The 26,832-nt window shown below is 42.4% G+C and overlaps 1 protein-coding gene across 2 annotated transcripts in view; it reads right to left on the reverse strand.

The window, feature by feature from the left end:
- Positions 1-1,422: 1,422 nt before the first annotated feature.
- Positions 1,423-26,832, reverse strand: part of prickle2b (prickle homolog 2b) — a 45,255-nt gene continuing 19,845 nt past the window's right edge. Inside the window, exons 2-9 of one of the 2 annotated variants that reach the window (XM_044024187.1) lie at positions 21,482-21,665; positions 16,581-16,658; positions 14,719-14,832; positions 13,489-13,626; positions 11,136-11,339; positions 8,075-8,261; positions 4,457-5,332; positions 1,423-4,051 (exon numbers count right to left, since the gene is read on the reverse strand). In XM_044024187.1, coding sequence (XP_043880122.1) covers positions 3,108-4,051; positions 4,457-5,332; positions 8,075-8,261; positions 11,136-11,339; positions 13,489-13,626; positions 14,719-14,832; positions 16,581-16,658; positions 21,482-21,613 — 2,673 coding nt within the window. In that variant the 5' untranslated portion in view covers positions 21,614-21,665 and the 3' untranslated portion in view covers positions 1,423-3,107. The remainder of the gene's footprint in view (positions 4,052-4,456; positions 5,333-8,074; positions 8,262-11,135; positions 11,340-13,488; positions 13,627-14,718; positions 14,833-16,580; positions 16,659-21,481; positions 21,666-26,832) is intronic. The other variant, XM_044024186.1, reaches the window with a different exon arrangement.

Raw genomic sequence — 26,832 nt, forward strand, 5'->3', positions numbered from 1 at the left:
TTGACATTACGTTTAGATGGCTGGATTGGACCGTCTGGCGGGCCGGTTCTGGCCCCCGGGCCGTATGTTTGACACCCCTGATGTAGAGCCATGTCAGCGACTGGTATTGCTAACAGTGGCTAATGTTTGCATTTCCCACTTGTTGATGTGGTGAACTCACTCTTAGCTCTGACTTCCGACATAAATGGAACGTAGCGTTTGTGACTTTACTAGAACGACACACTAGTTGCATAGCAGTTAGTGAGTACACATCCACGCTGACATGAAATGGAAGCTACACGACACTTCTCATGACACCAAATCTACAGCCACTTTAGAGCCATGTGGAGCCATGTGGAGCCATGTGGAGGCCACATCAGCTGCTGCCCACTAGTGTTAGCATGTATTTGTTGACATTTTACACATTTAAATAACCACACAGCCAAGTTCAAGTTAATGTTACACACTTTGCTCACTTTTCATTTTTGACAGATTGTAGTAAATTTTCAGTTGTAAATACTCACCAGTGTTTGCTCTTAGTTTCCTGAGTCAGTAGACCAGACACCCGGTGAAGAAGCTCCGCCCACGGGAAGTGGAAGAGGCCATGACAGATTCAAAGAAGAGGGGCATTTGAAAAGAAGCAGTTTTTCCATTTTTATATAATAGATTTAAATAGATTTTAAATAGATTTTTGTGTTCAAACTCGAATACTGTTGTAGTTAACTCCTCAATTCCGAGGAGTCACCTCAAAACTGTGAACTGTGGAGGGCAGCATTACACAACTCAGTGTGCAGCCTGATTATTATTATTATTATTATTGTTATTAATAAAAGAAGGTCCTTTCATGTATTCATTGTTAAGGTGAAACCTTAGGTGTTTATTCCTTAATTGACCTTTGTTCTAGTCGGAAGTAAGAACTTCCATGTTCTGGTCGGTTTTCCAAACACGGAGAGTCAGAGGAACCTCACAAACACAGGAATTTTCAAAATGGCTACCACTTGCGTCAATAGAAAGAACACTCTGCTACTTATATGGTTAATTGCACTTGTGTCTTATTTGGCCACAGGCTTCTCATATTTTTGAAAATGGTCAACAGCTGTTTCTAAATCCACACGGGAATGTGTGACTAACAAAACACTGAAACAAATCATCATCACATCGCATTAGCTAAATCCTCGTGTCAGCGGTTCCTAGTGAATGTATATACAGTATACATATATATATATATATATATACATATTCATATATGTGCTGATGCAATAAACCAGAACCTGGGCCGCATCTGTTTCCGGGAACAATAGAGCTCAGTGTGTTTGCTGTTATCGTCTAAACACGTGCAGCAGTGAGTAACTCCCTCATCAACCTCACACCACAGTGTCATTCATTTACACGTTACAGATGGAGGAGGGGTTAACGTCGCAATGTGCACAAACCAGACACAAATTAATCACTGAAATTCTCCTTTATTCCAAAGGACCAGGTCAGTCAAATCAAACATGCATATGTTGTTTTTTGTTATTTACTATCTCTACATTATAGATATTTAATACATAAATGATTCTATCCATACAAAATATAAAAATATGTGATGCCTCATTTACAACCATATTTACACAAACCTTTTAACTTTTTTTTTTTAACTTAAAGTGAAATTATTAATTCATTTGTCTATGTACACACTCTGATTACAATAGTACAGTATATACTAATTCTAAATCACATTGTGTGAAAAAAAGGAAGAAGCTAACTGTACCAAACAACACTCAAATCGATTGCAGTGTGGAAAAAATAAGATTGTGAGAAGAAAAAATGAAATTGCACATCAGCTTTTTGTTAAACAACGTGTGACTTGATAGAACTAAACGTGTAAAAGCCAAGCTAGCAATCCACGAGTCGCACGTGTTACTTTGTAATTGGGAGTTTATTAGTATGTGATGTGTGAAACCAGGTTTAATTTAGCTCGGTTTCTACTGTGGAAAAGCTGGACTTTCAAAGTTCCGATGGTTCCAATGAACCACTGATGGACTAGGTTCAGATTACCAGGGTGAAATGACTCAGAACAGATTTGTTTTTGAGGGCTGTGTGGACACAGAAAACCAATCATCAAATCCGATTTGTGTGACTTTAGAATGTGGTCCATGGACTTTTTGCATATCCACCTTATTCCTATGGGTTAGGGTTACGCAATTTCTGGCACGTCCTGACACTGAAGAAGGACCAATGTTTTCCATGGTATCTGGATGCTAATCACTATCTGGATGCTAATCACTGAGACATACATTACATTAACCTGTTACACCTCTAAGAACAATGTGATCTTCTATTGTATGGGAGGATGACCAGAAGTGGTGGCCTTAGCTAATGTTCACTAGCATATTTAGCTACTTGATTAACTCTGTTTGAACAACCTGAGAAGCTCTGATGCATGTCAGTTAGTCGCTTTTTGTGTTAAAGCAGATGGGACAAAATCCAATGACTCCCATATTACCAAGCCTGGGTTGTAGTTTCAACATCAGGTAAAATACAAACGTGCATTACAGAAACAGTGCAATCTTGTAGCCACTGGAAAGAACCAGCTCACTGTAACTTCAGCTCCTGCTCTGGATGTTCCACGCATTATCATGTTGGAAATAAATTTAGCTTGGAACTCAAAATCTGCTCACAAATATGCTGACCAATGTGAACTGTGAAATCAGATTTGAACAACATGGCTGGTAATCTGAATGTAACCTTGTATTCCAGTTCAGATTTCAGCTGGTGTCACCCCCTTCTAGTTCTCAGATCGGATTGGGCAACTTCAGTCATCTCAAACTCTAATCTTGGGGTTTGCGAAATGTCGGGGAGTCACCAGGTTTCAAGCCGATCAATCGTGGAAAATCGTGTAGTGTGAACTGGGCTTGAACAGCGTTCCAAACTACTCAGGAGATTTTCAGAAACATTAGAATGAACAGACATGCAAACACTTGCTTTTTCACTATTTACCAACTGTTGTTCATCACTGACTTCAATTACATAATATTCAACACGCAACAACACTGAATAAACGGATTGTGAGTTTTGTTTTTGGACGATAGTGGAGGTTAGTGTCCACAAGGTGGAGAAAGAGTCCTGTGCTAAAGGTCAAGGTGTTAGGAGATGATGCAGTTCTTGCTTTTTCTGCGTTTGTGGTTGTACACCTGACCACTGCGACTGGCTCCGCCTATTCCTGTGTTGTACTTATGGACAAGTTCCTGATTGCTGAGGTATCGCAGCTGAACGGGTCTGGGAATCGGCTCACCCAAAAAGTAACCTTCATCCTCGGAATCGGAGGATGAAGAGCAGGTTGAGCACCAATCGTCATCATCATAATCATCCCAGGAATACTGGTTCAAGCCAGTACGTCGGCTGGCCCCGGGGTTCTGCAGTGTCAGGTCTGAAGTGGTCCTGGGACACTGTCTGAAGAACTGGGGTTGATATCGTCCCCCTGCTCCCCCTACACCAAATTGGTCTCTGGCGCTCCTCGGTGGTGGAAAACGGTCATAATCCTCTCGTACTCGCAACTGTGGTCTTTCCTGAGGCCTTGGCCTGCGCTCTGCCACTAAATTTAGAGCGTTTTCTGAGCGAGAACGGCGGGATCTCCTGGAGCGGTGGTGGTGATGGTGCCGGCGCCTCTGAGGAGGCTCCTCTGGGGCTTCAATCCGGAAAGCTGCTCCCCTTCCACCACCAACTCCCAGCACGCGCTCACTGATGGGTGGTAGACGGGCAGCATTGGCGCTGCTCACCAAACTCACCCGGTCCTCCTCCTGGAAGGTGAAACCAGGTGGTAAATGGGCCTTTGCCATTCCAACGCCCATGCCAGCAGGATCACTGTATTGCACCTTAATGTGAGAGGACCTGGGTGGATCCATCTCCATGTATGGCTGGCTGGCGGTGAGGCTGTGCATGGAGTCAGAGTTTCGAAACTGTACTGAAGAGTTCGTAGGTTGAACGTTGCTTTTCTCTGACACGTTCATTCCAGAGTCTTTGCTCAGGTCCGGCATGGAGAAACGGGAAAGGTGCTCCTGACGCTTTCTTCCTCCATCTGCTGAGTTTCCTGAGAGGAAAAAAAGTTTGATTAAATCACCCTTTCATAGTAAGAGGAAACATCTTAATATTCACAGTAAAGCTGCTACGATTAGGCAACTATGACTAGTAGGACTGATGCAACTAGTCTTCAAGCTCACTGTTGCACTGATCCTACCTTAGCTTAGATTAGACTCTAAGTTCCAAGTTATGGGGTGAAGCATATCAATTACATCAATAAACTTAACGTAATAACTGAATGAATATAACATTTCTCTCTATTTTAGTAGTAGCTTACAATAAAAATAATCATTTGCTGAAGCCTGTGTTATATTTGTTGTTTGAGTTTGGGACAACCCACATTCACAAACAACATGCTTGGTATAAAAAAACAGGTCACAAAGACACAAAGGTCTCATGCATTAACCAACCGTACCATTGGTCAAGGCCAAGGACTCCATGGACCCTCTTGGGGTCTGCTCCAGGGGGGTCAGTTGCTCAGGAAAGTTAAGTGCATTGATGGGGTTCCTGCTTCTTGCCACCTGGGTTGCTGCTGGCATCCCTACATCTCTGTCCCTCTGAAAGCCATGCAAGCTGATGGAGCGTTTGTCAGCGGAGAAGCCGTTGCGGTGCTGAGAGCAGTGGGAAACCTCAGTGAAGCTCTTTTGGGTCATCAGTTTAGGGGGGTAGTACTCCTCTGGAGTTGGCTGTTGGAACCATGTCTCGTTCACAGAGTGGCCCTTCACGGCTGAGATGGGGGGTTTCTTAAAACCTGTGTTGTCCAAGATACTGTGATCCTGCTGCTGAATTATCTTTCCAGAGCAGGCAGAGGTATAGGTGGTCCTGACATTGCACTGGCTGAGAAGCTGGAGAGGGGTGGGGTTGGCAATTTGGTCTGATTGGGACCCATAAGTATATCCATCACCTGTTTGCTCCTGGTTCTGCCAGGCTGGAGGATCGCGAGTCAAACTAGGCGTTTGGCTGGACAGGCTCAGAAGATCCATTTGTAAAGATAGTGGGTCCACCTCCCCTGAAAACCTCTCTGCCTGCCCTCCACCCCCTCCTACACTCTTGCCCATCTTGGAGCTGCGTCTGGACTCTCTGGTGGAGCGAGCACTTTGGAAGGCAGAGTCAGACGAGTCAGAGCCATTAGGTTCCTCACCCAGACTGCAGGACCGCGAGCAGAAGATTTGGCCCTGCTTGGGCAGGAAGGGTCGACCCAACAAAGATCGTTTACAGCGAGCACAGCAGAAGCAGCCCTCAGTGGCGTGCCAGTGTTGCCCGTCATAGGTCATCTGGCCTTGATCAATGCCTGCAGGAAAGACAAAAAAACAAAACAACCTTAGCTCAATTTTTCCAAATCAGTAGCCCGGGTGAATCCAGCTAATTTGAAAAAGCCAACTTCAGAATCTCCTAAAAATCGAACCAGTCACACAGGGAGGTGGAAATGGAACATTGGGAGGTGACTACACCCTTTCCTTTGCTCACTCATACTCCATCTGCACTTCAAATGAGATTGTGATGCAGTCTGGCACTAGCCAGGCAAGCAAAATAGTGTAATCTGCTTTCTTTCCCACACCAAAGTCCAAAGAGAAAATCAGCACTTTTAGCTTTCAGGGGCACAGGAGCTACTGGTCCACTGCAGACAGTGAAGACCCAAAATAACACATTTACTTTATGGATAGAGGCAGAAATCAACAACTCCTGTGTACCATGATGTAAAATGTGTTGATTGTTCTCTATGGACTTTGGTAGAGGAGAGCAAGCGAATGACAACCTTTAAGTTTCCAGTCGGAAAAACTCCAGCCGTGTGTTAGATGGTATAAATCTGTTTTATGCCATCTAAACGGTGGCTTCTCGGTGTAAGACCGGTTCTTGGTGCAGGAGGCGCACGCAACACAGTCAAGGATGTCAGCACCTAAAACAACACCTGAATTATCCCTTTCAGGTAAAATGAAAGATCGCAGCACATGGCTTCTCATAATGAAGGAACCACGTCATCACTAAAATCTAATCATTTCTTATTTGGAGCACAACCTCCTGTGCAGTCCCAGGAAATGTAATTAAAACGCTGCTCAAACGTGGCCAAAAACCTTAGCTCCTCGGTGAAGGTAAAAATGAACCAAATGCAGTTCTCTATGAAAATTGTAGCATATTTAAAAGCTGCTTGTTGAGTGAAAGAATGGTGCTAAAGGCAGTTACACATGACTGCACATGACCACATGACTTTGGGGGCCAACTCATTTCAGAACGGGCCCAGCATTAAATAAACACATTTTCATTTTGAGTATGTTTCAAGTTGTCTCGCAGGGAAAGAAACTCAGCTATTCGCTAATGGCTGCCATCTGGTTTCAGCATGTTTTCTGATGGTTTCAATTTATAATCAGTTGTGCTTTTTAGCCAAAGACTTCTCTGTATCCTGTCTGACAAATAATTACAGAGTGAATTTTGTACGGGGAGGTGGGTGCCAAAGTCACACCTGGGCATCCTTTCAGGGGAAACCCAACATGCAACACACTCACATGAGTACACACACACGCACACACACACACACGCACACACACAGACACTTTATAACAGGAGGTGGCACGAGGCCAAGAGGCTCTAATATGAAGCTTTCCTGCTGAAAAAGATCCCAGTTTCTTCCCTCAGTGGGGTCGCCCCTAAACACTGCAGCTCTTGAGTTAGCGTGATGGTAAACTTTGTATTTAACTGACAGGCCTTTGCATGTCAGGTTAGTCCACACTGTATAATGTATACATACTGTATTTATTTATCTCTGAACGCTGACGTGTCTCACGAAACCAGGCCACAGAGGCCATGTCAAGAAATATTTATAACTGTGTAAATATATACAGTACCGTGCAAAAGTCTTAGACCACCATTAGATGTGTTGTTCTAGCACAATTACTGAATGTCTTAATCACTTGGTCACTTTTGGTTTTCCTCTGCAGACACATCTGCCGAGGACTTCATCTTGGTGAAAACCCTCCACCACGTTTTAAATCTTATGGTGCTTTACCATGTGTATATATATATATATATATATATATATATACACTTCTAGCACTACTCGACTTGGTATCAGTCGGCCCGAAAATGCCAGTTTTCTATGCGACACAAACACTCACAATCGGCGGCTTTTGGCAGTGCTGTTGCTAAATTGGAGTTGGAGATAAACGATCGGGATTTTTAACTCATCTACAGATTGGCATTGTTCTGTTTGATTCTGGTGTCAGACGTCGCGCTCGTGACTCTTCCAGTGACGACACTCTCTGACCAGCCATTGGCCGGGAGTGTGTTGACGTCACATTTTAGTATCGGATCAGCTCACGTGGACTCTCGCCAGAGCAGGTATGAAAAACTCTGTCACTGATGGAAAAGAACGAGAAAAGAACTAGATGGAAAAGCGGCCTTATTTAACTGAAGGTGACTTTTGAAGGTCTAGTGTGTAAGATTTAGTGACATCTGTTGGTGAGGCTGCAGACTGCAGCAAACGAAGGACTCCTCTGCTCAACCAAACAGGTCAGGAAGCTACGGTGGCCTTCACTCAACAGAAAGAATCTTGTCATCAATGAGCACGACAAGTTGTTTGTTAGCTCACAAAGTTCCCGATAACGCGCCGTTCTTTATTCTTTTATTTACTTTAAAAGAATTGAACTCTGGTTATTTGTCTGTTTAAGGTGCTGTAGAAACACGACAAAGCAAGATGATGAAGACCCTTGCCTTTAGTACATACTGTATATAAAGCTTATTGTAGGGCTACGAAAAGCCCCACAATGTTCCTTTTGGGGCAAATATACACCTATAAAACATACTTATGGGTGGAATATTCTATTTCTGCCAATACAGCCTTTACACTTCTGGAAGTCATGCCACACCCTTTCTACTGTTTGTTGAAGAAACACCTCCACTAATTTTCCCACGTAGCATATTCTATTCTTCTTCTTCTTCTTCTTCCCACCTCTCTCTAAGTTCTCCTTAGAAAGACCTGCAGGTGATTAATGAAGTCTTGTGTTAACAGTGATAGATGCTCGGTGCTGGCGCAGCGTACCAATATGTTCCCCACAGGAGTCGCAGTACTCGGCGTAGAGCGACTCGAAGCAGGAGCAGCAGTACGGCCGTCCCTCCTTCATGATGTAGCGCTGACCCCCGAGCACCGTCTCACACTCGAAACAGCAGAAGTGCTTCATGTGCCAGTGACGGCCCTCCGCCTCGGTGCACTCGTCCGCGAAGATGATCTACGACACAGAGAATCCGTCATCACAGCTCTACTACCTTATCTCTCGCTCCATCTTAAGCTTTCATTATACCTGTGTCTAAGGTTTATGTGAGGAAGACTTCAAGATTTCAGTGTTTTCTCAGGTGGTATTTGGTTTAAAAAGTTTGAGAACCACTGGTCTACGTGATAAGCAGGAACTAGAAACAGTAAAAGGGCCAGAATTCCAAATTACCATTTAAAAATTGCACACTGATACGAATGAAACCAGTGGTTTTTAAAGGGACTGGCACTCAAGCTATTTATTTTTTGCAAATAAAAGGTAATTTTCAGTATGAAAATAGTTAAATAAAATATAAAAACATTCATGGTCTGCCAACCCATGTGACATGAGCAAAAACAAAGTTATTTGAGTGTTTAGACCCTAAAACTAGAGCCACTTTATCAGACAATAACCCTAACCCTGAGTCAGCAGAAAAAAAGATGTTAGCCTGAAGCTAACATTACTCCCACCAATTGACACTTATCAGCTGCTACTCACTTTAGCACGTTGCTGTTCTGTTATACTTTTATTATCTTTTATAATCAAAATTCAATTATTCACTATGTATTACAATAAGGACATCTGTGTTTGTTAATGTTGTCACGGTAACTCACTGTAGATACTAGATCACTAAGCAGCTAGCAAGCTAATGCTATGCAATGCTTTTTACAACGTACGTGGTATTTTTCTTCTTTTTCTTCTGTGTGTGTGTGTGTGTGTGTGTGTGTGTACTTTTATCTATATTTTTGTGAGGTCCAATAAAAGGTAAAAACCTATCTTTGTTTGGACATTTTATCTGTGGCTTTTTACAGGGTTAAGACTTGGTTTTAAGGTTAAGGTTGTGATGGTTAATGTTATAAATAATGTGTGCTCACTATGATATAAAAACAAGCTTGTGTGTGTGTGCGTGGTTATTAGTGTGCACTGACTGACAGGACAAAGACTCGTCCGTCCGTCCGTCCTCCCTCCGTACAAACTGCTTCCTCCTCTGCAGCTGAGATCATCGTCTTTATCAGTGACTTGTGTAGGAGGTTAATGTGTGGTAGAATTTAGATGGTGCATTAACCCTTAATTACCCCACTGTCAAATCATCGGGGTGCTCTTAAAGGTACCAACAGTGTCCTTGTCCCCATTTGCAAGGTGTTAATGGTTTGGAGATCATGACATTGAGGGGGTGACCCCCATTATATGTGTCTATGTATGTATATATATATATAAATATAAATATACATATATATATATATATATATATATATATATACACACATATATATATATATATATATATATGTGTGTATATATATATATATGTATGTATGTATACATACTGTATGTAGTGTGTGTGTGTGTGTGTGCAGGTGAACATCATATGAAAGCAGTGTGGTGTATGAAGACGTGCACGTGTGCAGCATGTTTTGCTATTTAAGACATTTTATAAATAGCTCTGTTTGTCTCACATCACAGTAGGACACGTGTATCTGTTAAAGGGACAGTAGGCAGGACTTTTTTGTGTGTGACATAATTCCTAGGGATGGGTATCGGTCAGTATCGGTCAGTATCGGTATCGACCATGCAAGACTGTAAAACATTTTATAGAAATCAGCAAAAGCATTTCAGCTGTTTATTTCTTCTTTTTATCAACTGAGTATATATATATATATATATATATATATATATGTATATTTGTATATATATGTGTATATATATATATATATATATATATATATATATATATATATATATATATATATATATATATATATATATATGTCGTTAACAGCTTCATACTTTCATAAATGGTCTAAAATGAGTGGCGTCCGCCCCATCCATAATTTCATGATAAAAATGTAATTAATGCGACACTTTTAAGAGAAGAATCAGAGTCATGTTATCCTAAAAACACATTCATTAGCACTAAGCTCAAACTTGAAGTATAAATAAATAAATGTCCATATTTGTTAATTAAGACAAACTTAAAATAAAAAAGAAAATCTATATACAGATATGAATATGTACATATATGTATATAAATAGTCTGAAAAAGCTTATTTTATTTTGAATTTTATTTTGTTAGATTTTAATTGCACTTAATCATGTGCACATGATTTTTTATGGTGACAATAAAGTCCTATCTGTTCTTTGTGAGTTTATATAAATAAAGCAAGATAAACAAAATTTAAAAAGGTGAAATTATAACAATAAATTTAGGATAAACAAACTATAAAAAAGTGAAAAACACGCTGCTGCTGCTGCTGCTGCTGCTGCTCTGGGCTCAGTTTACAGCCTCACAACTAACAATTATATTCATTCATCTCTGAATTATATTCTAAAAAAAACAACAAAAAAAACACATTCAGCCAGTGTTCACTAAACCTCAAAATGACGATGTTCTTAAAACCAGAGATATTTTTGGATACTGTTTCTCTGTAACAAAAAAACAAGCAATAACTAAATATCTTTGGTTTGTAAAGTGACATTTAAGACGCCATAGAACTTTATTTTCAACCTTTTCAACAACACCTGCTACTTTTTTCGGTGCTTTTTATTATCGTAATAGAAATATTCTTTAACATTGTACACTTGTAGCTGTGAAAGTGCATATTTATTATTATTTATTACCTTTACCCTGAGTGTCTCTGCTTGGCAAATATAGAATTGACTTATCTTATAAAATCTTATCAAATAAACACTGACATCATCAGACAATAAATGACATACAAGTTTGTTTCAGTGATGGAGAAATGTATTTTTGCTCATCTGTCGCATATGAAATAAGAGACATTTTTCCAGTAATCCAACGTACTGCAGCTTTAACTGATCCATGTGTGTGTGTGTGTGTGTGTGTGTGTTTACCTCATCGCAGGCGGTGCAGCGAGGCTTCAGCCTCTCGGCGTGGTGCCGTCCACAGTAGATCTTGCCGTCCTGGTGGAAGTAGATGAGGTCGACCAGGAGCTCCTGACACGTGCTGCAGACGAAGCATGCGGGATGCCAGCACACGCTGTGACCTGCACGAGACGCAAACACGGCGATGTCTCCGCCGTTAATCTGTCCTCCACACTGCGACGAGACAGACACAACACTTAGTACTGTCAGAGCTCCTCCTCAAGGTGTGACACTACCGTGACGCCAATCATTACACTCAGTTGATTAAAACTATCTGACACTTGGGGCGGCGTTAGCTCACTTGGTAGAGCTGCCGTCCCATGTTAAGGCTATAGTCTTCACTGCAGGCAACCCCGGTTCGAATCCCGCACCGGACGGTCCTTTCCTGCATGTCGTTCCCATTTCCTGTCTCTCTGCACTTGACTATCGATTAAAGGCATTAAAAGCCCAAAAATAAACTATCTGACACTGAAGTGAAATACCACTGAACGTCGCTGTCACTGAATACACCAGACATTTTGTCTGTAGACATTTGCTTTGCTAAATATCGGAGATTAACACATGTTTTCACAGATTAAGTCTTTTTCACTGATCTACAGTTTGACATTGTTGGCTTTGATTCTTGTGTCGGACGTCGCACTCATGACTCGTCCAGTGACGACACTCTCTGACCAATCAGTGGCCGGCAGTCTGTCCACGTCACATTTTAGAACCGGCTCAGATCGCTTGGAACTTCATCAGAGCGGGAAGTAAAAAACTAAACCCCGAGGTACCGAGAACTATAACTGACACTGAGTCGAGTCCTGTAGTGTTGGAACTGTATAATGGAAAAGCCTCATTAGTCCAACTAAGAATAATTCCATTTTTACTTTACACAGGAGCTGCTGGTGCACTGCTGCCTGTCATTTGGTTAAAGATTTAAAACACCTTTACATGAAATGATAGTGTGAATATTTAAAATAAATGAACACATGAGTGCCAATCATTTTTTAGTTTGTTTGTTTGTCAAGTTTATTGAATAATATTTCTTTCCCTCTTTTAGGGCGAAGCACGTGTTATTTTAAACCAAAAAAGAGAAGAAACCAAAGAAAATAAACAATACAAGGAAATACAGCTGACTTATTTGTTCATATTTGTTTCTAATCTCAGTTTGTTCCACTGTCACCGTGATACTGCGCTCCATCAAACTGGTTCTGATTCTTGAAATTCAGCCTCAAACCCCCTGGAACTGGGTTTGTTTTTATGATCAATTCTAAGAAGACATTCAGGCTGTTCACAGAGACTATTCACACGAGGACAGACGTTCAGATGTTAAATTCAGGTCTGAGCGGGGTCACGGACACAGAGACAGAGAGAGGGGAAACTAAGTGGCTGATGGGGGATGATGGAGGACGGGGGCAAAGGGGAGGAATGGAAATGGAGAGTATATGAGAGGATAATAGGGAGAGAGAAATTGGCACAGGGTTGTAAAAGTAGAGGAGCTGGAGTCATAAACAATGAGGAGAAGACAGGGTAGGCCGAGCGGATTCAGGGGTGGGTCGACAATCAGGTTCATCTAAGTGGCACAAAGAAGAGGGGGGGGTGGGCGGGACGGGGAATTTAATCAATAAACACTCTCCATACAGTGAGTTCCTCAACCTGTGTGTGTGTGTGTGTGTGTGTGTGGATGAGAAACACTAGCTGTGGAGCAGCGATCCACCCACGGGGGGCGCCGACACGTCAGAGAGCAGCTCGGCTCTGAGTGAACGTTTTCTTGAACTTTGTTGTTACGAGAACACGTCATCGCTGCACTCTGTGCCACCGCCACCGCCAACGCCACCGGCAACACCAATGCCAACACCACCGCCAACGCCACCGCCAACACCACTGTCACTGCCACCGCCAACGCCAGCGCCACCGCTGGGACACACCATGCGCATGTTGGTCACTTTATCTCTCTTTTTTTAGAGTGTAGAAACGAGAGCCGCTCGCAAACGTCAGTTTCCACGTGGAAAAGACGAGAAACAACGAGATACAGTGGGAATCTCAGTCTCTCAATACAACCATCACTTCAAACTGGATATTAACATTGACAAGGTCAGCAGACAGCTGTCTCTGCCCTTCATATGTCGCCATGAGACACCTGTCATACATCAAGACCTGACGCGACAGAGGACGACAGTGGACGGTGTGAATCCACACGGCCAACCTTTGCTCCCGTCACACTCTATTGACTCCTGTGACAGCGAGCGGAGCAGAGAGAAGACATCTTACACTTGAATGAAGGACGCGGTCAGATACAGTAGCTCCGTCTGTGAGGAAGTGACGTCGCCGTCAACTTTACCTGTTCACAGATGGCGCCGGTCATCGTCACGGGGAACGGGCGGACGTTTCCACGGCCCAGGTTCTCCCGTTTCCGCTGGTTGCTGAAGAGCTTGAGCTCTCGCTTCTCCTCGTCGTCGAGACTGTTACAGTAACGAACCTGGACACACACACACACACACACACACACACAAGTGTCACACGGAGACAACAGAGACAACATCAGGGCCCGGAATTGAAGCAGCTAAACTGAAATAAGTCGTTCTAAACATGCAGGGTTGTCACTTTTTATCCAAAATTCTGATATTTGTTCAAAATTGGGAAATTCAAACCCTAAAAAACAACATGAGCTCAAATTATACAGCCTAGAAATGCATCAGACTTTCTAAAGTCAGTTCTGTGCAGTCTGGGTGGGAATCTGAAAAACGCGGTGCATAATATTCATTAAAAGTTGATCTTCAGAAAAAAGTGAAAGTTTGGAGGTGTCAATCAATGAAAAATGAAATAAATTGCAATTTATAATTTTTAGCTTGATGTCAAACAAAGTAGTATCTATATTACACGTGTATAAAGAGCACAGGTCACAGTATGATCAGTGAGTATTGTTTCTCTCACCTGTTTTACTCATAGCTACTGTAAATATCGCAGTTTTCAGTCATGTTGTTGTTACTTATGGGTTAAATTTACGCAAAAATAGAGTCGGACAATGGCCACAATTATGGCAACAAGCACAAATACTTAGTGAAAGTGAGTCATCTTTAAAATCGGGACATTTTATATGCGTGTCAACCATAATTGTATGTAAATTCTTGTCTGTGTTTGATGTAAATCGTCTTTGAGCGCCTTTTACGAGCACTATATAAATTAAATACATCATTATGTTTATTATTAACTCTCAAATCCAGAGCCTTTGGGGTCAGGAACCTCAGAGAATCAGTGACTTTTAAATCACTTCTTTAAAGTCATTTTTATGGACTGGCAGTCATGTGACCTTTGACCCTTTACATTATTTTTGATTGTTTTTGTTATTTTAGACTTTTATTTTAACTTTTATTTACTAAACGTCCTCAGCCTGGACGTCTTTATGTTAAAAAGGCAAGTTCAATTATGATTCACAAACACCTCACTATCTCACGGACACACTCCATTTTCCCTTCACCTCTCTCTTATCTCTGTTATGCCCTGAAGGGAGGGGGGAGACGGGAGGGACGACGGGTGGACGGATGTTCCGGAGGCCGTTTGGAGTTCTCACCTCATTGTCGTGGGGCGGGAGCTGATGGAGCAGCTGCTTGATGCGGTATTTCTCTCCTGAGCTGTTCACGTAAGGAACCTTGTCCTCGGGCAGGGAGCTGTAATACTGATGCACCTGGAGACACGGACGAGACAAAGGAGAAGACAAAGATCACCAACTACAACAACAACAACAACAACAACAACAAACTGGGCGAGTAAAGAGGAAAATACACAAGGGAACAACCTGGGATTATTGATTTGACTTCCAGTCATCAATTTTGTGTTTGTCCATTAAACGTCACTAAATAAACACACACACAACCAAACACACACACACACACACACAGCTGAAGGCACACATGTGCGACAGTGGGATTATGTTAATCCAGTCATTTGAAATGACTAGATTTAACATTACAGCATCAGACAATGACTGTCATCTCCATGTTATTTATTACAGTCTTTTTCATTACACTGTAACAGAGGTCAGGCGGCTACACATGAATGTGACTGGAGGAGGAGGAGGAGGAGGAGGAGGAGGAGGAGGAGGAGGAGCAAACCACAAAAGCCACAGGGCTTTTAAAGGGAGATTTGAGGACAGAGGTCACGGACAGACGAGAGGACAATGTGTGGGGAGCAAAGGCAGAATCAATTCAATTGTCTCACAGGTGAAGAGAGAAAAAAACCTTCCATTTATGTGACAGAAACAGAAATAATAAGAAATAATAAGAGCAGAACGAGGACAGCGCGGTCGATGCCTGCTGACCGGGTCACAATAATCTCAACACTCAGAACCAGGCGTCTGTTCAGCACCTGCAGCTCGTCCAAAACGCTGCCGCCTCACATTCGGACCCAAGAAGAAGAAGGACCACACCTGAGACCACACCTGTGCTGCGTTCCCTCCACCGGCTTCCTGAACTTAAGTGTTGTTGTATGATTTCACACCTCGTCGTCCAGAGCATTGAGGTCAAATAACCAGCTGCTCTCAGGTTTCGTCCACACATCATCAGAACTAAAAGGGTTTACCGTAAACATGGCATCGTTCCAATAAATGTCTTCATATAAAAGAAGCAGCTCACTATTTGGCAGTCAGTCTGTTGGTGAATCTTGATCAGCTCAGTATTTGGCAGTCACTTTGTTTGTTGATGTATAAAAGAGCTCATTATTTGGCAGTCAGTCGCTTGATGAATATATAGAGCAGCTTGCATCTGTTGGTGGATATACTCAGCCTGATATTGGAGGTATAGAACAGCTCACTATTTGGCAGACATTATGTTGCTGGATATATAGAACAGCTCACTATTTGGCAGTCAGTCTTTTGGTGGATGGACAGAACAGCTCACTATTTGGCAGTCAGTGTGCTTGTGGTTATACAGAACACAGCAAGAGCAAAGTTGTGCATAATCCAATGGACTCTATGACACTTAACATTATATTGAATAAATAAACCAGTTATTTTCAAGAAATCTGTTTGAATAACAGCATTTTTACATAAAATGCCAGAGAGAAGTTCTGTAAATTGACTTGGTGGCCTAAAAAAAACCGACCCTCCTAAGACCATCTGTGGGTCCTGGCCCAGTTTCTGGAAGGAACTGAAGTGACTTCACACTGCAGCTTTGTGTGTTGCTTACATACAGTGCATTTCATGCCTAAATTACTCATCTAGGACATAATTTGCATTTTCAGCTGTGCCGGCAAAGTGCTGAGTCACCGGCACTCACACATCTCAGCAAAAAAAAAACCATGTGACGAAAAAAGACAAAACACGGCCGTTAAAATGAAATCTGCTCCAAAACCAAACAAAAAAACGCCCTCTTTTCCACCGCGTTTGACTGCAGCTACCAGAGTTTTGTCAACAACATCATATCTGTGTCCACTAACCGCTGTGAAAGTCTTTGTTGAGAGAACGTCAGTCCTGGTGCCTGGTGCCGTCTTTCCCTCTTGCCGTCTGGCAATTAACTGCAATGGAAAGCAGCTGTGTGAGGCCATCACTCTTGTCACTCACATGCAAAAATCCTACAATTCGCTTTTAAAAATACTCCAAAAAATCCTTGCCCTGTCTTTAGTTTCGTCTGCTTTCGATTACAGTTATTATCACAAGCTCCTCCTCCTGGAGCTCGCTGCAACTGTGTGTCCATCAGGCTTGTGTGTGTGTGTGTGTGTGTGTGTGTGTGTCTTATCTGTCTTTAGATCTTTCCCCCGGGGGCGATGTGGCTTTCACCTCCAGATTGTAACCCTGTTGTTGTCGAAGGCATGTTTTGTAATTTATCATTAGCCTGTGTGTGTTTTTCCTTATGTGTGTGTGTGTGTGTGAGCTATCATTTCCTGTCTTTTCACGGGTTTTCCTCAGATTTGTCCGACGCCCTTTTAGCCAAAAAACCCAAAAACTGATGTGTACGACAGCTCATTGTTCGGCAGTCAGCCTGTTGGTGAATTTTGATCAGGTCAGTATTTGGCAGTCAGCCTGTTGGTGAATTTTGATCAGGTCAGTATTTGGCAGTCAGTCTGTTGGTGAATCAGGTCAGTATTTGGCAGTCAGTCTGTTGGTGAATTTTGATCAGGTCAGTATTTGGCAGTCAGTCTGTTGGTTGACGTATAGGACAGCTCACTATTTGGCAGTCAGTTTGTTGGTTGATGTATAGAACAGCTCACTATTTGGCAGTCAGTCTCTTATTAGATGTATACAACTCATTTTTCCTCGGAAGAAAATTCAGAAAACGTCTTCATACGATTTAAACTACTTTCTAAACATCATGCTTTTACCTCCACATGTCCACCGTGTGCCGTGCGTAAATCACCAAATACAAATTGCATATATGGGACATACTTTTAACTCTTAGTTTTCATAAAACGTAAGAGTTTACAGGCCGGGAACATGACGAGGGAGGTTCAAATGAACATGTGACGTCACTTTCTGCTAAAGATTCATTTGTTTTCTGATTTAACAACGTGTTTTACAACAAGAAATTCAGGCAAATTAAAACATAATATGCAATAAACAATGATAAACAAGCTTGCATTAAGACAATAATGGGAAAATAAATAATAGGTTTTGTAAAAAAAATTTTTTTAATGTATTTTAACCAGTGACGCAGAAGTGCAAATTTTGCATCATGTAGCCGCTAATTTACATAGATTTAGTATAATTTTGAGTTGGTGAGTTTGATAAATCAACAAAAACTTAGATATATAGAAAATCTAATATATATATATTAGATTTTTTTTTTTTTTAAATACTTTAAAAATACATTTAAAGTAAAAGGTTGGGGAAAATTTAACAACTTTTTTGGGGACCCTAAAAAAATCTCTCATGACCCATGTGTGGGCCCCGACCAAGTGATTGAGAACCGGTAATTTAAACGATGTTCCTGATTCAGCAAAACCTTTGATTCAAGTCTGTAAAACTGCTTATATTAGCAACTAATGATCATTTTCCTAATTGATTATTGCGTTGCAATGACTTATTTGTTATATGGAGCAAAAATGTTGCTGAAAAATCAGAGAAACAGATTTATCAATTATCAAAGTAGCTGCAAACTCTGAGTCCTTTTCCAAAACCTGGAAAAACCTTGAATTTTTTGGATTTCTGTTTAAATGTCCCACATGTGTAAAATAAAAACCTGCTTCATGTTGGGCTGCAAATGAGAATCAGACCCCGGTGGATGTTGAACACATGTCCGCACGTTAGACTGAATCCAGCGCAGTCACAGGCCACTGCTGAGCAACATTCTTGCGTTTAACAAGCTGTAACTTGGCAACATGGAGGGTATTATTGTGTTTGTAAAAGTCACTCATGCTGAGGTTTATTTGAGTCACATTTATCCACATTTACAGCAATAATTGTTCAAAATACATGAAAAAAATAGGGATGCACGATATCAGTATATCAGCTGATGTTGGCTTTAAAAGATCATCTGATATGACGTTAATGACCAAAACAGTAGGATGAATAAGCTGCTACCTCCTTGACTTTTATTGTTGTTGTTTATTTGTTTTCCACGACAAAGAACATTTATATCGACACATGCTGCGACAAGAGTATGAAAAATAGAATCATTTCACTCAAAAACACCAGAAATAACATGTATAAATATATATATACATATATATATGTACACATATATATGTTTATGTGTATATATGTACACATATATATATATATACACATATACATACGTCGCGACGCGAGGCGAGGCGGCAGAAACACGGCGTTCGATAACTCCATAACATCTACAGAACCAAACGCCTCTTTAACGGCTTCAGGTTTGTTGACAGAGATTCACGTTGTGTATTTTCAGCGTCTGCTGACTGAGATACAAACGCACCTGGAGAGTCGATGAGTGAGTCCCTGATAATCCTCACATATCTGTGGCTGAAACGCTCGACTCTGAAATCTCTCGTTACAACAGCAGAGATTTTAAACCAGCTAACAACAGCCGCGCACACACACACACACACACACACACACACACACACACACACACACACACACACACACTTAAACCCCACCACTGTGGAGAATCCTGGAGATGAACTCAGTGTTTGGCTCTATTGTTGTTAGTATGCCGCACAGGTTTCATACGGGTTAATGAAGTGTCGCGGGTTCACTGCACTGCTGTGATTATGTCATCGTGCAAAAATAGATGTTTTGTGATATTGTGACACTTTCATTTTAAGAAAAAGTATAACTTTGTTTAAAATAAGCTGCTACGGCTGAAATGAAGCTTTAATGAGCAGTTACAAGTTAAAACGAGGGTTTTTTCTTATTTTTACAGCATGAAAAACAATTCTGTCAAACACTAAACGCCTTTATGAGACCAAACTGTCTAAAACTGTAATTGGACTAGGTTTAATCTGTTCATTATTATTCTTGGAATTAAGGAATACATTTGTTCAGTCTTAATACTTTTTTATTTTTACATGACATGATGTCTTTGCTTGTGATGTAAGTGGTCACATTGCAAAGTATGTTTTAAGTGAAATTTGCTCATCACATCGACACAAACGCCATAAACGTGTTATTCTGAGATACATCACAATGACACGGGGAAGTTGGGTTTCTGTCACGTTTTATGAGGAAATGTACTCTCAACTCTGTAATAGAAACAAACAGCAGCATCATAGTGATTTAGTTTCTGGGAAAACAGTTTATATAAAGTTTAACGGATTCTCAGTCACGTTACAGTCGTCTCGCCCACAATCAGCAGTGAAAAATATTCTTTCTTCACAGTTTCACTGACTTTATTTCTGCCAAATGTTACAGACGAAACATGTTCTTAAGCCCCTTTTCAAAATAAAAGCACCCTGGCTTTTCATTTCCCTGAATACGCTTACAAAGAGTCAAACTGTGTGTGTGCCGACATAACACGCATCACTTCCTGTGGGCACCGTGGAAATGTCGCCGGGTGACACGAGATTATCTAAACACCGCGAGAGTCGTGTGGATTATCACGTGAACTCGTAACGATTCAAAAAGTTACGCAGATTTAAACGCTCGTACAAAACGTGGGTTTTTTAAACTTTAACCATCAAACGCTGAAACATCAGTTAAGCGTTTAATCCATTGACGCAGACAAAAGTTTAACATTTTCTCAGCGTTGTATTTTCTGCTTTTACAGCAGAGCACTGTGACTGTTCACGGGGTCACGTCGGCCTCTTAACGGGAGCCTAATTGGAGGAGGGAGGAGGAGGGAGGGAGGGAGGAGGGGAGGGGGAGGAGGAGGAGGAGGGAGGACGGGGAGGAGGGGAGGACGGGAGGGGAGGAGGAGGAGGGGAGGGGAGGAGGAGGAGGAGGAGGGGGAGGGGGTTGGGATGAGACATAGCTTCACTTACACACACTGTGTATTGTCGACTGAATCATTTGCTTTCAACCCATCAATGAAATGGAAAAGTAAAGACGTCTATTATTTCATAAAAGCAGAAAGGAAAAGACTCCCACGTTTACCCGAGTGGTGAAATCGGCCTTAAACACGTTTGCAGGTTGAAAGAAGAGGAGATTAATTTGACTTAATCCACGTTAAGCATTAGACGCGGCACAACGTGCTGCTGTCAAACAACAAGTGCAAAAATAATCTAAATAAATAAATGAAGCCATGATTTCTAGCAGTTTTTAGTTCAAGTCTATGATTTCTATGAGAAAAAATACCTTTAGAGATGTTTTTTGTGGCTTTGTAAGCGACTCACTCACTCTCTCACTCACTCACTCACTCTCTCACTCACTCACTCACTCTCTCACTCACTCACTCACTCACTCACTCTTTAAAGTCACAGCACACAGTACATCAGTACAGATGTGTTAAAGTGTGACTTCACTCTTTAAGCGTCCATTTAGATTTACTTTAATGATATAAACAGAAGCAGAAGCAGCGTCTGTGTCCTCCTATTTTTTATCATATCATGGAGATTTAAGTAGATGAAACTGGCCAACACTGGCTTATTACAAGGAATTTATACCTTAATAATAATAGAATCTCATTAAGACAAAGTTAGATGTTTTTTCCTATAATGAGATTATATTTCTAGTATAAAACTAGTATTTTTTCTTATGAAGCTAAAAAATAAGAACAATTTCCCAGAGACGAGGCTTATTGTTTAACTTTCTGAAAACCAAATTTACATTTGGTGGGGGGGGGTTGTGGTTAAAGGTCAGGGAGGAGGGGGCTGTGACATCATCAGGACGGATCCTGAAAGTAATCTCCCGCGGCCCATCTGTGGGTCCCGACCCGGTGCTTTGGAAAAGTAACCCAGACAAAAGCTCAGAGGAAAACACTGACTGCTGGTACCTGCTCAGGTTTGAGTCCCGGCGGCACCCAGGCGTACTCCTCCAGGGCGCAGCCGGAGTCGTCGTCCGAGGTGGAATTCCTCTGGAAGTCGTACATCAGCTTGGTGACCGTCTTCTCCATTTCTACAGGCATGACGGGCACCGCATGCTCCTCGCGACGACACTTACAGTGCACACAGATCTTCCTGCCGTGGAAACAACACAAACACAAACACAAGGCGTCAATACATAATATAAGTGGACACCTGGACTCTTCAGCTGTGTCATTTAGTGATGAAGCGTAAAACACGGACGTAAACAGAACGGCATCTTGGGACATAAGATTTCAGCACAATCATGGCGTCACACCGTTTGCAACAATAAAGGTGACGATTAATCACCAAAGAAACAAATTCTGTAAAAACCACCGGCCTGCGCATGACTGCAAAGGCTCGGCGTGTCAACTCCACAGAGGTCAAAGGTCAAGGCTTCCTGCTGCAGCTCTGACCGTAGAAATTGCGGGTGCAACAAATGCAAGGCCCGAGCGTCCTGTGGGACGTCAGGTATGAGAATATGATCACAAACAGAAAAGAGCCGGTGATGGAAAACACACACACACACATTTATGTACAGCAGTCTCCGTGAGGACACACACACACACACACACATTCCCTTGACCTTGACCAGCACAACTACAGTAAAAGCCTCACCCTTCAAACCACATTTTAACCCATAAACTGCTCATTTAAGCTGTGACACACCAAAATGTCCCAAAATGTCATCACTCCCTGGTACAAACACACACACACACACACACACACACACACACTTGTACAGATGCTGAGCCAGGACAGTTCTCCACACTCTTCAGTCAATCGTCTCCACCCAGAGAATTTAAAATGGAAAATATTAATGTGTGAATTTCCACAGAAGACAAGGCCGTGAGTGTTTGACTCTGACACTCCTCCCCTGCCCTGCCCCTCCTCCTCCCTCCTAATATCTAAGGCTTCATCCACGCAGAAAACAGAACTTTTCTACTTAGCGACTCCAGAAAACACGGGTTCCAGGGTTCCCACACAATGGTTGACATTAAATTCAAGGACGTTTCAGGACAAATCAACTCAACATTCAAGGACAGAATGTGCTGACATCTGGACAAGTGATTGTCCTTGGGACCTTGGTCAAAGTCTGTCTTTGTCTTTTGTCTTTTGGTGAGACAGAGATCTCTCTTGTTTTAACTTTACTCGCTCATTGTTCTGAACGGAATCTCACGTCAACGGCAGAGAGAGCGACAGTGTCCACAACAGTCCTGCGTAGGCCTCATCTACGTACATCAATTTATTCAAGCACTTTCAATGAAGCTTTCAAGGATTTCAAGGACCTGTGGGAACCCTGGATACAGAAATTTGAGATTCTCCTACTCATGCCATGTCAGTGTCAAGCAGCCAGACTGGATGGAGGTGATGGAGGACGGAGGGGAAAACTTATCGTTTCTGTGGTCACACTAAACATTTCTTTTACAAAAACGTGACATAAAGTATGTGAGGAAGTTGCAGAATACACACAAACATTATCTTTATTTATTTTCACATTATTTAATGGTGAAAATACAGTCATTTGGTTTGACCTCAGCATTACAAAATGAAACTGAAAAGATTTGGGTGAATGTGGATTTTTTTAAAGCCTTTGTGTCCATGCAGTTTCTTGCTTCTCTGGGTTTGAATATATATATATACATATATATGTATATATGTGTACCGTGGGGTTCCAGTCAGGGCCTAAACCCAACGACACCTCCCTGAGATAATGAATACAGGCGCTCACAATCAATGCATCTTTTTGAATTCTCAAGAATTCAATTGTATTTGTGTCAAATCACAACATACATTATCTCAAGGCTCTGCACATAGTAACAGTTCACACAATGAGCAAACACGAGCCATCAGTGGAGAGAAGAAAACTCTGACAGAATCAGACTCAAAGATGTGTGGCATCTGCCTAGACAGGTTGTGGTGAAAGGGAAAAACGGGACAGAGGAGAGGAGAGGTGGTGAAACGCCTGAGATCACCAGATCCAAAGCAAGGAGAACCTGCACATTCAAATTTCCCCCGTGACCTGGACAGAACTCAGTGTGGGTGGCCTCAACGTCACATCCCACAAACCCCCGGCTGCCCCTCAGGCAGCAAAAACCAGGGAGACAATCCCATTACCTTCTCAGGAGGACAAACAGTCCTACAGATCCGCTTAAGGACACTGAGGACGCTGGCTGACAGACTAGCAGCAGATGTGTTGAAGGACTCAGTGGAGAGACGCCCAGTCCTCTCCTCGCCTTAAAGAAGCACTTCTTCTCTAAGCTAAACAAAGCACTTCATTATATTTGGCTGAGCAGTGATGGATGTCGACGACAGAGCAGAGGCCTGGAAATAAACCGTGACACTAACATGCGGCAACTGGTTATGAGACATTCAACCCCCGAAAAGAAAACACTCACATCTATAGGTTTCATAGTTGGGACAAATTTCCTCTCACCACTGGAGAATCCCTGCCCTCCGGCAAGAGATTAACAACCTATTACCGTCTGCTTCGGCTTTCAACCGTCGCCCGCTGCACCAAAAAAAAGTCAAACTTCTGCTGTCAAGTCCCAGACTTCAGGAGACGTCTGAATATTAACACTGCGCTATAAATAAAGAGTGACAGGTTCTTTCACACATGAAATCCAGGTAATGTCTGGAGACGTTGGAGCTTCAATACGCCAATATATGAGTGTTATTCAAAAAGCGGGTCGGGGCCCACAGAAGGGTCGCCAAACTAATTTTGCTGAATTTTCCCACGTGTATAAAACAAGGTTGTTATTCATTTACAAAACATCTCTTGGGAATGATCTAGATATTAGGTGTTACATACGGCAGTAAATTGGCTAGATTTTGTTGGCTGCCTGTCTGGACACAGATCATTCCTGTTAGAAGTCACTACTACAGATCTGTAAAACAGTGTTTCACTAATCCCCGTAGCAACAGTTTGATCCACACCTAGCTGGCTGATAAGACTCCAGAATCCAAGTCAGTCCAGGATAACAACCCACAAAACCAGCCAACGTGCCACCTACTGACAGGAAGTGAGGATGTCACCCAATTCACATTAACATTTTTAGGGTGTGGTCTACATCGGTGCTACTTAGACATAACTGATCACTGGTGGCCTCTCTCTAGCACCACCCAGTGACCAAGGAAAGCAACAGCAGCTTCCTTCAAGAATTAAAGCAAACCGTGCTGAATTGTAGATCAGTTAAAAAGAGCAAGGTACCCAACCCCCAATGCTCCCCGGGCGCTACTCAGTGTGGCAGCCCACTGCTCCTAATTCTAGGATGGAAGAATACTTTCCCTAAGGAGATTAATAAAAACTAACTTAACTTAACTTATTTAACAGAGGAGTCTGGTACTTCCTACGGTCACGCAGGAAGTACTGAACGATTCTGCAAACACATTTTTTAATATAATGATTCAGTTACACTGAAAACAAGTCACTCGTTTCAGTTTCCAGACGAATCCGCCAACGTTGTGAAGAAACGATACCAAACCGAGTCGAGTCGAGCTGGAACTGTATAGACTGTAAAGACAAACATCAAATGTCTGAGGAGGGACACATGGAGATCTGAACGTCCAAATAACCAGGAGGAGCATGTGACCTTTCTGACCCACTCTGCTGGAGCAGATGTGTGATGATGACCTTCCTCTGGTGATTCACCTCGTAAACATCCTGATCTCCACACACACCAGCACCGGCAGAGACACAGCAAAGACCTACAGGGGCCTGTTTCCTCCTCCCTCCTCCACTTCTATCCCCGTGATTTACAACCAGGTTCCTGCACATGCCTGGGATTTCCCCTGCGCTGAAACTTAATCCCCCAAAGCTTCTCCTTGTAATCTGCATGATTGTCAATTAGAGAGCGAGAGAGAGAGATTCTGGGACTTTTGTTCACTCACTGACGCCTCATAAATGACTCACGAGGTAAATAAAAATGAAGTTAAGGACCTCGGTCTCTGCTGACATCAGAGCGGCACCGCTTCCCCCCCGGGACGCGTCACAGGTCCATGTGTGAGGTTTGCTGAGGACCTGTGGGTGTGTTGTTGGTTAGTGATCCCTGTGACCATGATGTCAGTGGACAATGATTCACCGCTGCAGGTTAATTATCATCGCCATGGTCTTGTAGATGAGCTCTGTAACCACGGCAACGGGTGCTTTGTAATGCGTTACTAGGATCTGATATGTTCCTCTATCACTATCTCTATACTTCTGTCACCGGCTTTGCAAAGAGAGTCGATTTAACGTTGTACGTGTCGTTTTGATGAACAGACTAGATAACTAGCATACTAACTAGCATGATAGATAGACAGATGCTTAACCTGGATCCAGGGTTTGAGTAACTTAACTTAACTCAATTATGATGATGATGGTGATGACACAACAGAAGCTTAGATAAAAACATATCTGGCTTTTTCACATGATTCACACATTGTGTCGTCCACACTGACCCTGGAGTGTGAAAACACCTGTGAGTCTGGACGGGCATCGACTGAGATCTGGACAAACAGAGACACTTCCTGGACGGTCTCTGTGTCCCTGCTTTGACTTTGTTTTCTCGTGACTTTGCACCGTCTGAAACTCTCCTGATAATCTAGATGATCAACTTCCTCTTAACTCCATTTGACCTGTGGACGTTTCAGTGAATTAGCACGAGCGTAGCTTATTTCTCGAGTCTAGCTCACATCACGAGTTAACGCGACTTCAGAATATAAACCGACACGGACTGTCGTCGTCGCCGTCGTCGTAATAGCTGTGTGTGCGCAGTGAAGACTCTGATGTTTCAAAGACACCCATGATCATTGGAAGGACCACCTCACATGGAAATGCTGCCTCATAGAAATGATCCGTGCAGGGTTAAAGAAAAGAAGAAGAAGAAGAAGAAGAAGAAGAAGAAGAAGAAGAAGAAGGTTCTACCCCAAACTCTAGGGTTTGTGACAAGGAGACTCTTTTCTAGTCGAGCTTTCAGAGAGCGATCTGATTCAAGCGTTTCCAACAACCATCCGAGGTAAGTATGGCCTTGCAGAGTCTGAAGCCCGAGTCTCATTCCACTCTCATTCCTGAGCGGCGCTCAAAAACCACTGCAGATCCTTTCCATGGCATCACTGGAGACGCTCCGATTAAAATCCCATCACTTCCAACAGCAACACGAGGCAGAAAAACTGAGGTTCAGACGTACAGAGAGGAAACAGCTGAGTGACGAGTCTCATTTTCCCCGTTTCTGCTTTTGTTTTCTCCAGAAGAGGAGGATGAAGACGAGGACAGACTTTCTATTCAACAGATTATCTTTCT

This window comes from Solea senegalensis, linkage group LG4, assembly GCF_019176455.1.
Source record: "Solea senegalensis isolate Sse05_10M linkage group LG4, IFAPA_SoseM_1, whole genome shotgun sequence".
In the NCBI taxonomy this organism is placed as follows: Eukaryota; Metazoa; Chordata; class Actinopteri; order Pleuronectiformes; family Soleidae; genus Solea; species Solea senegalensis.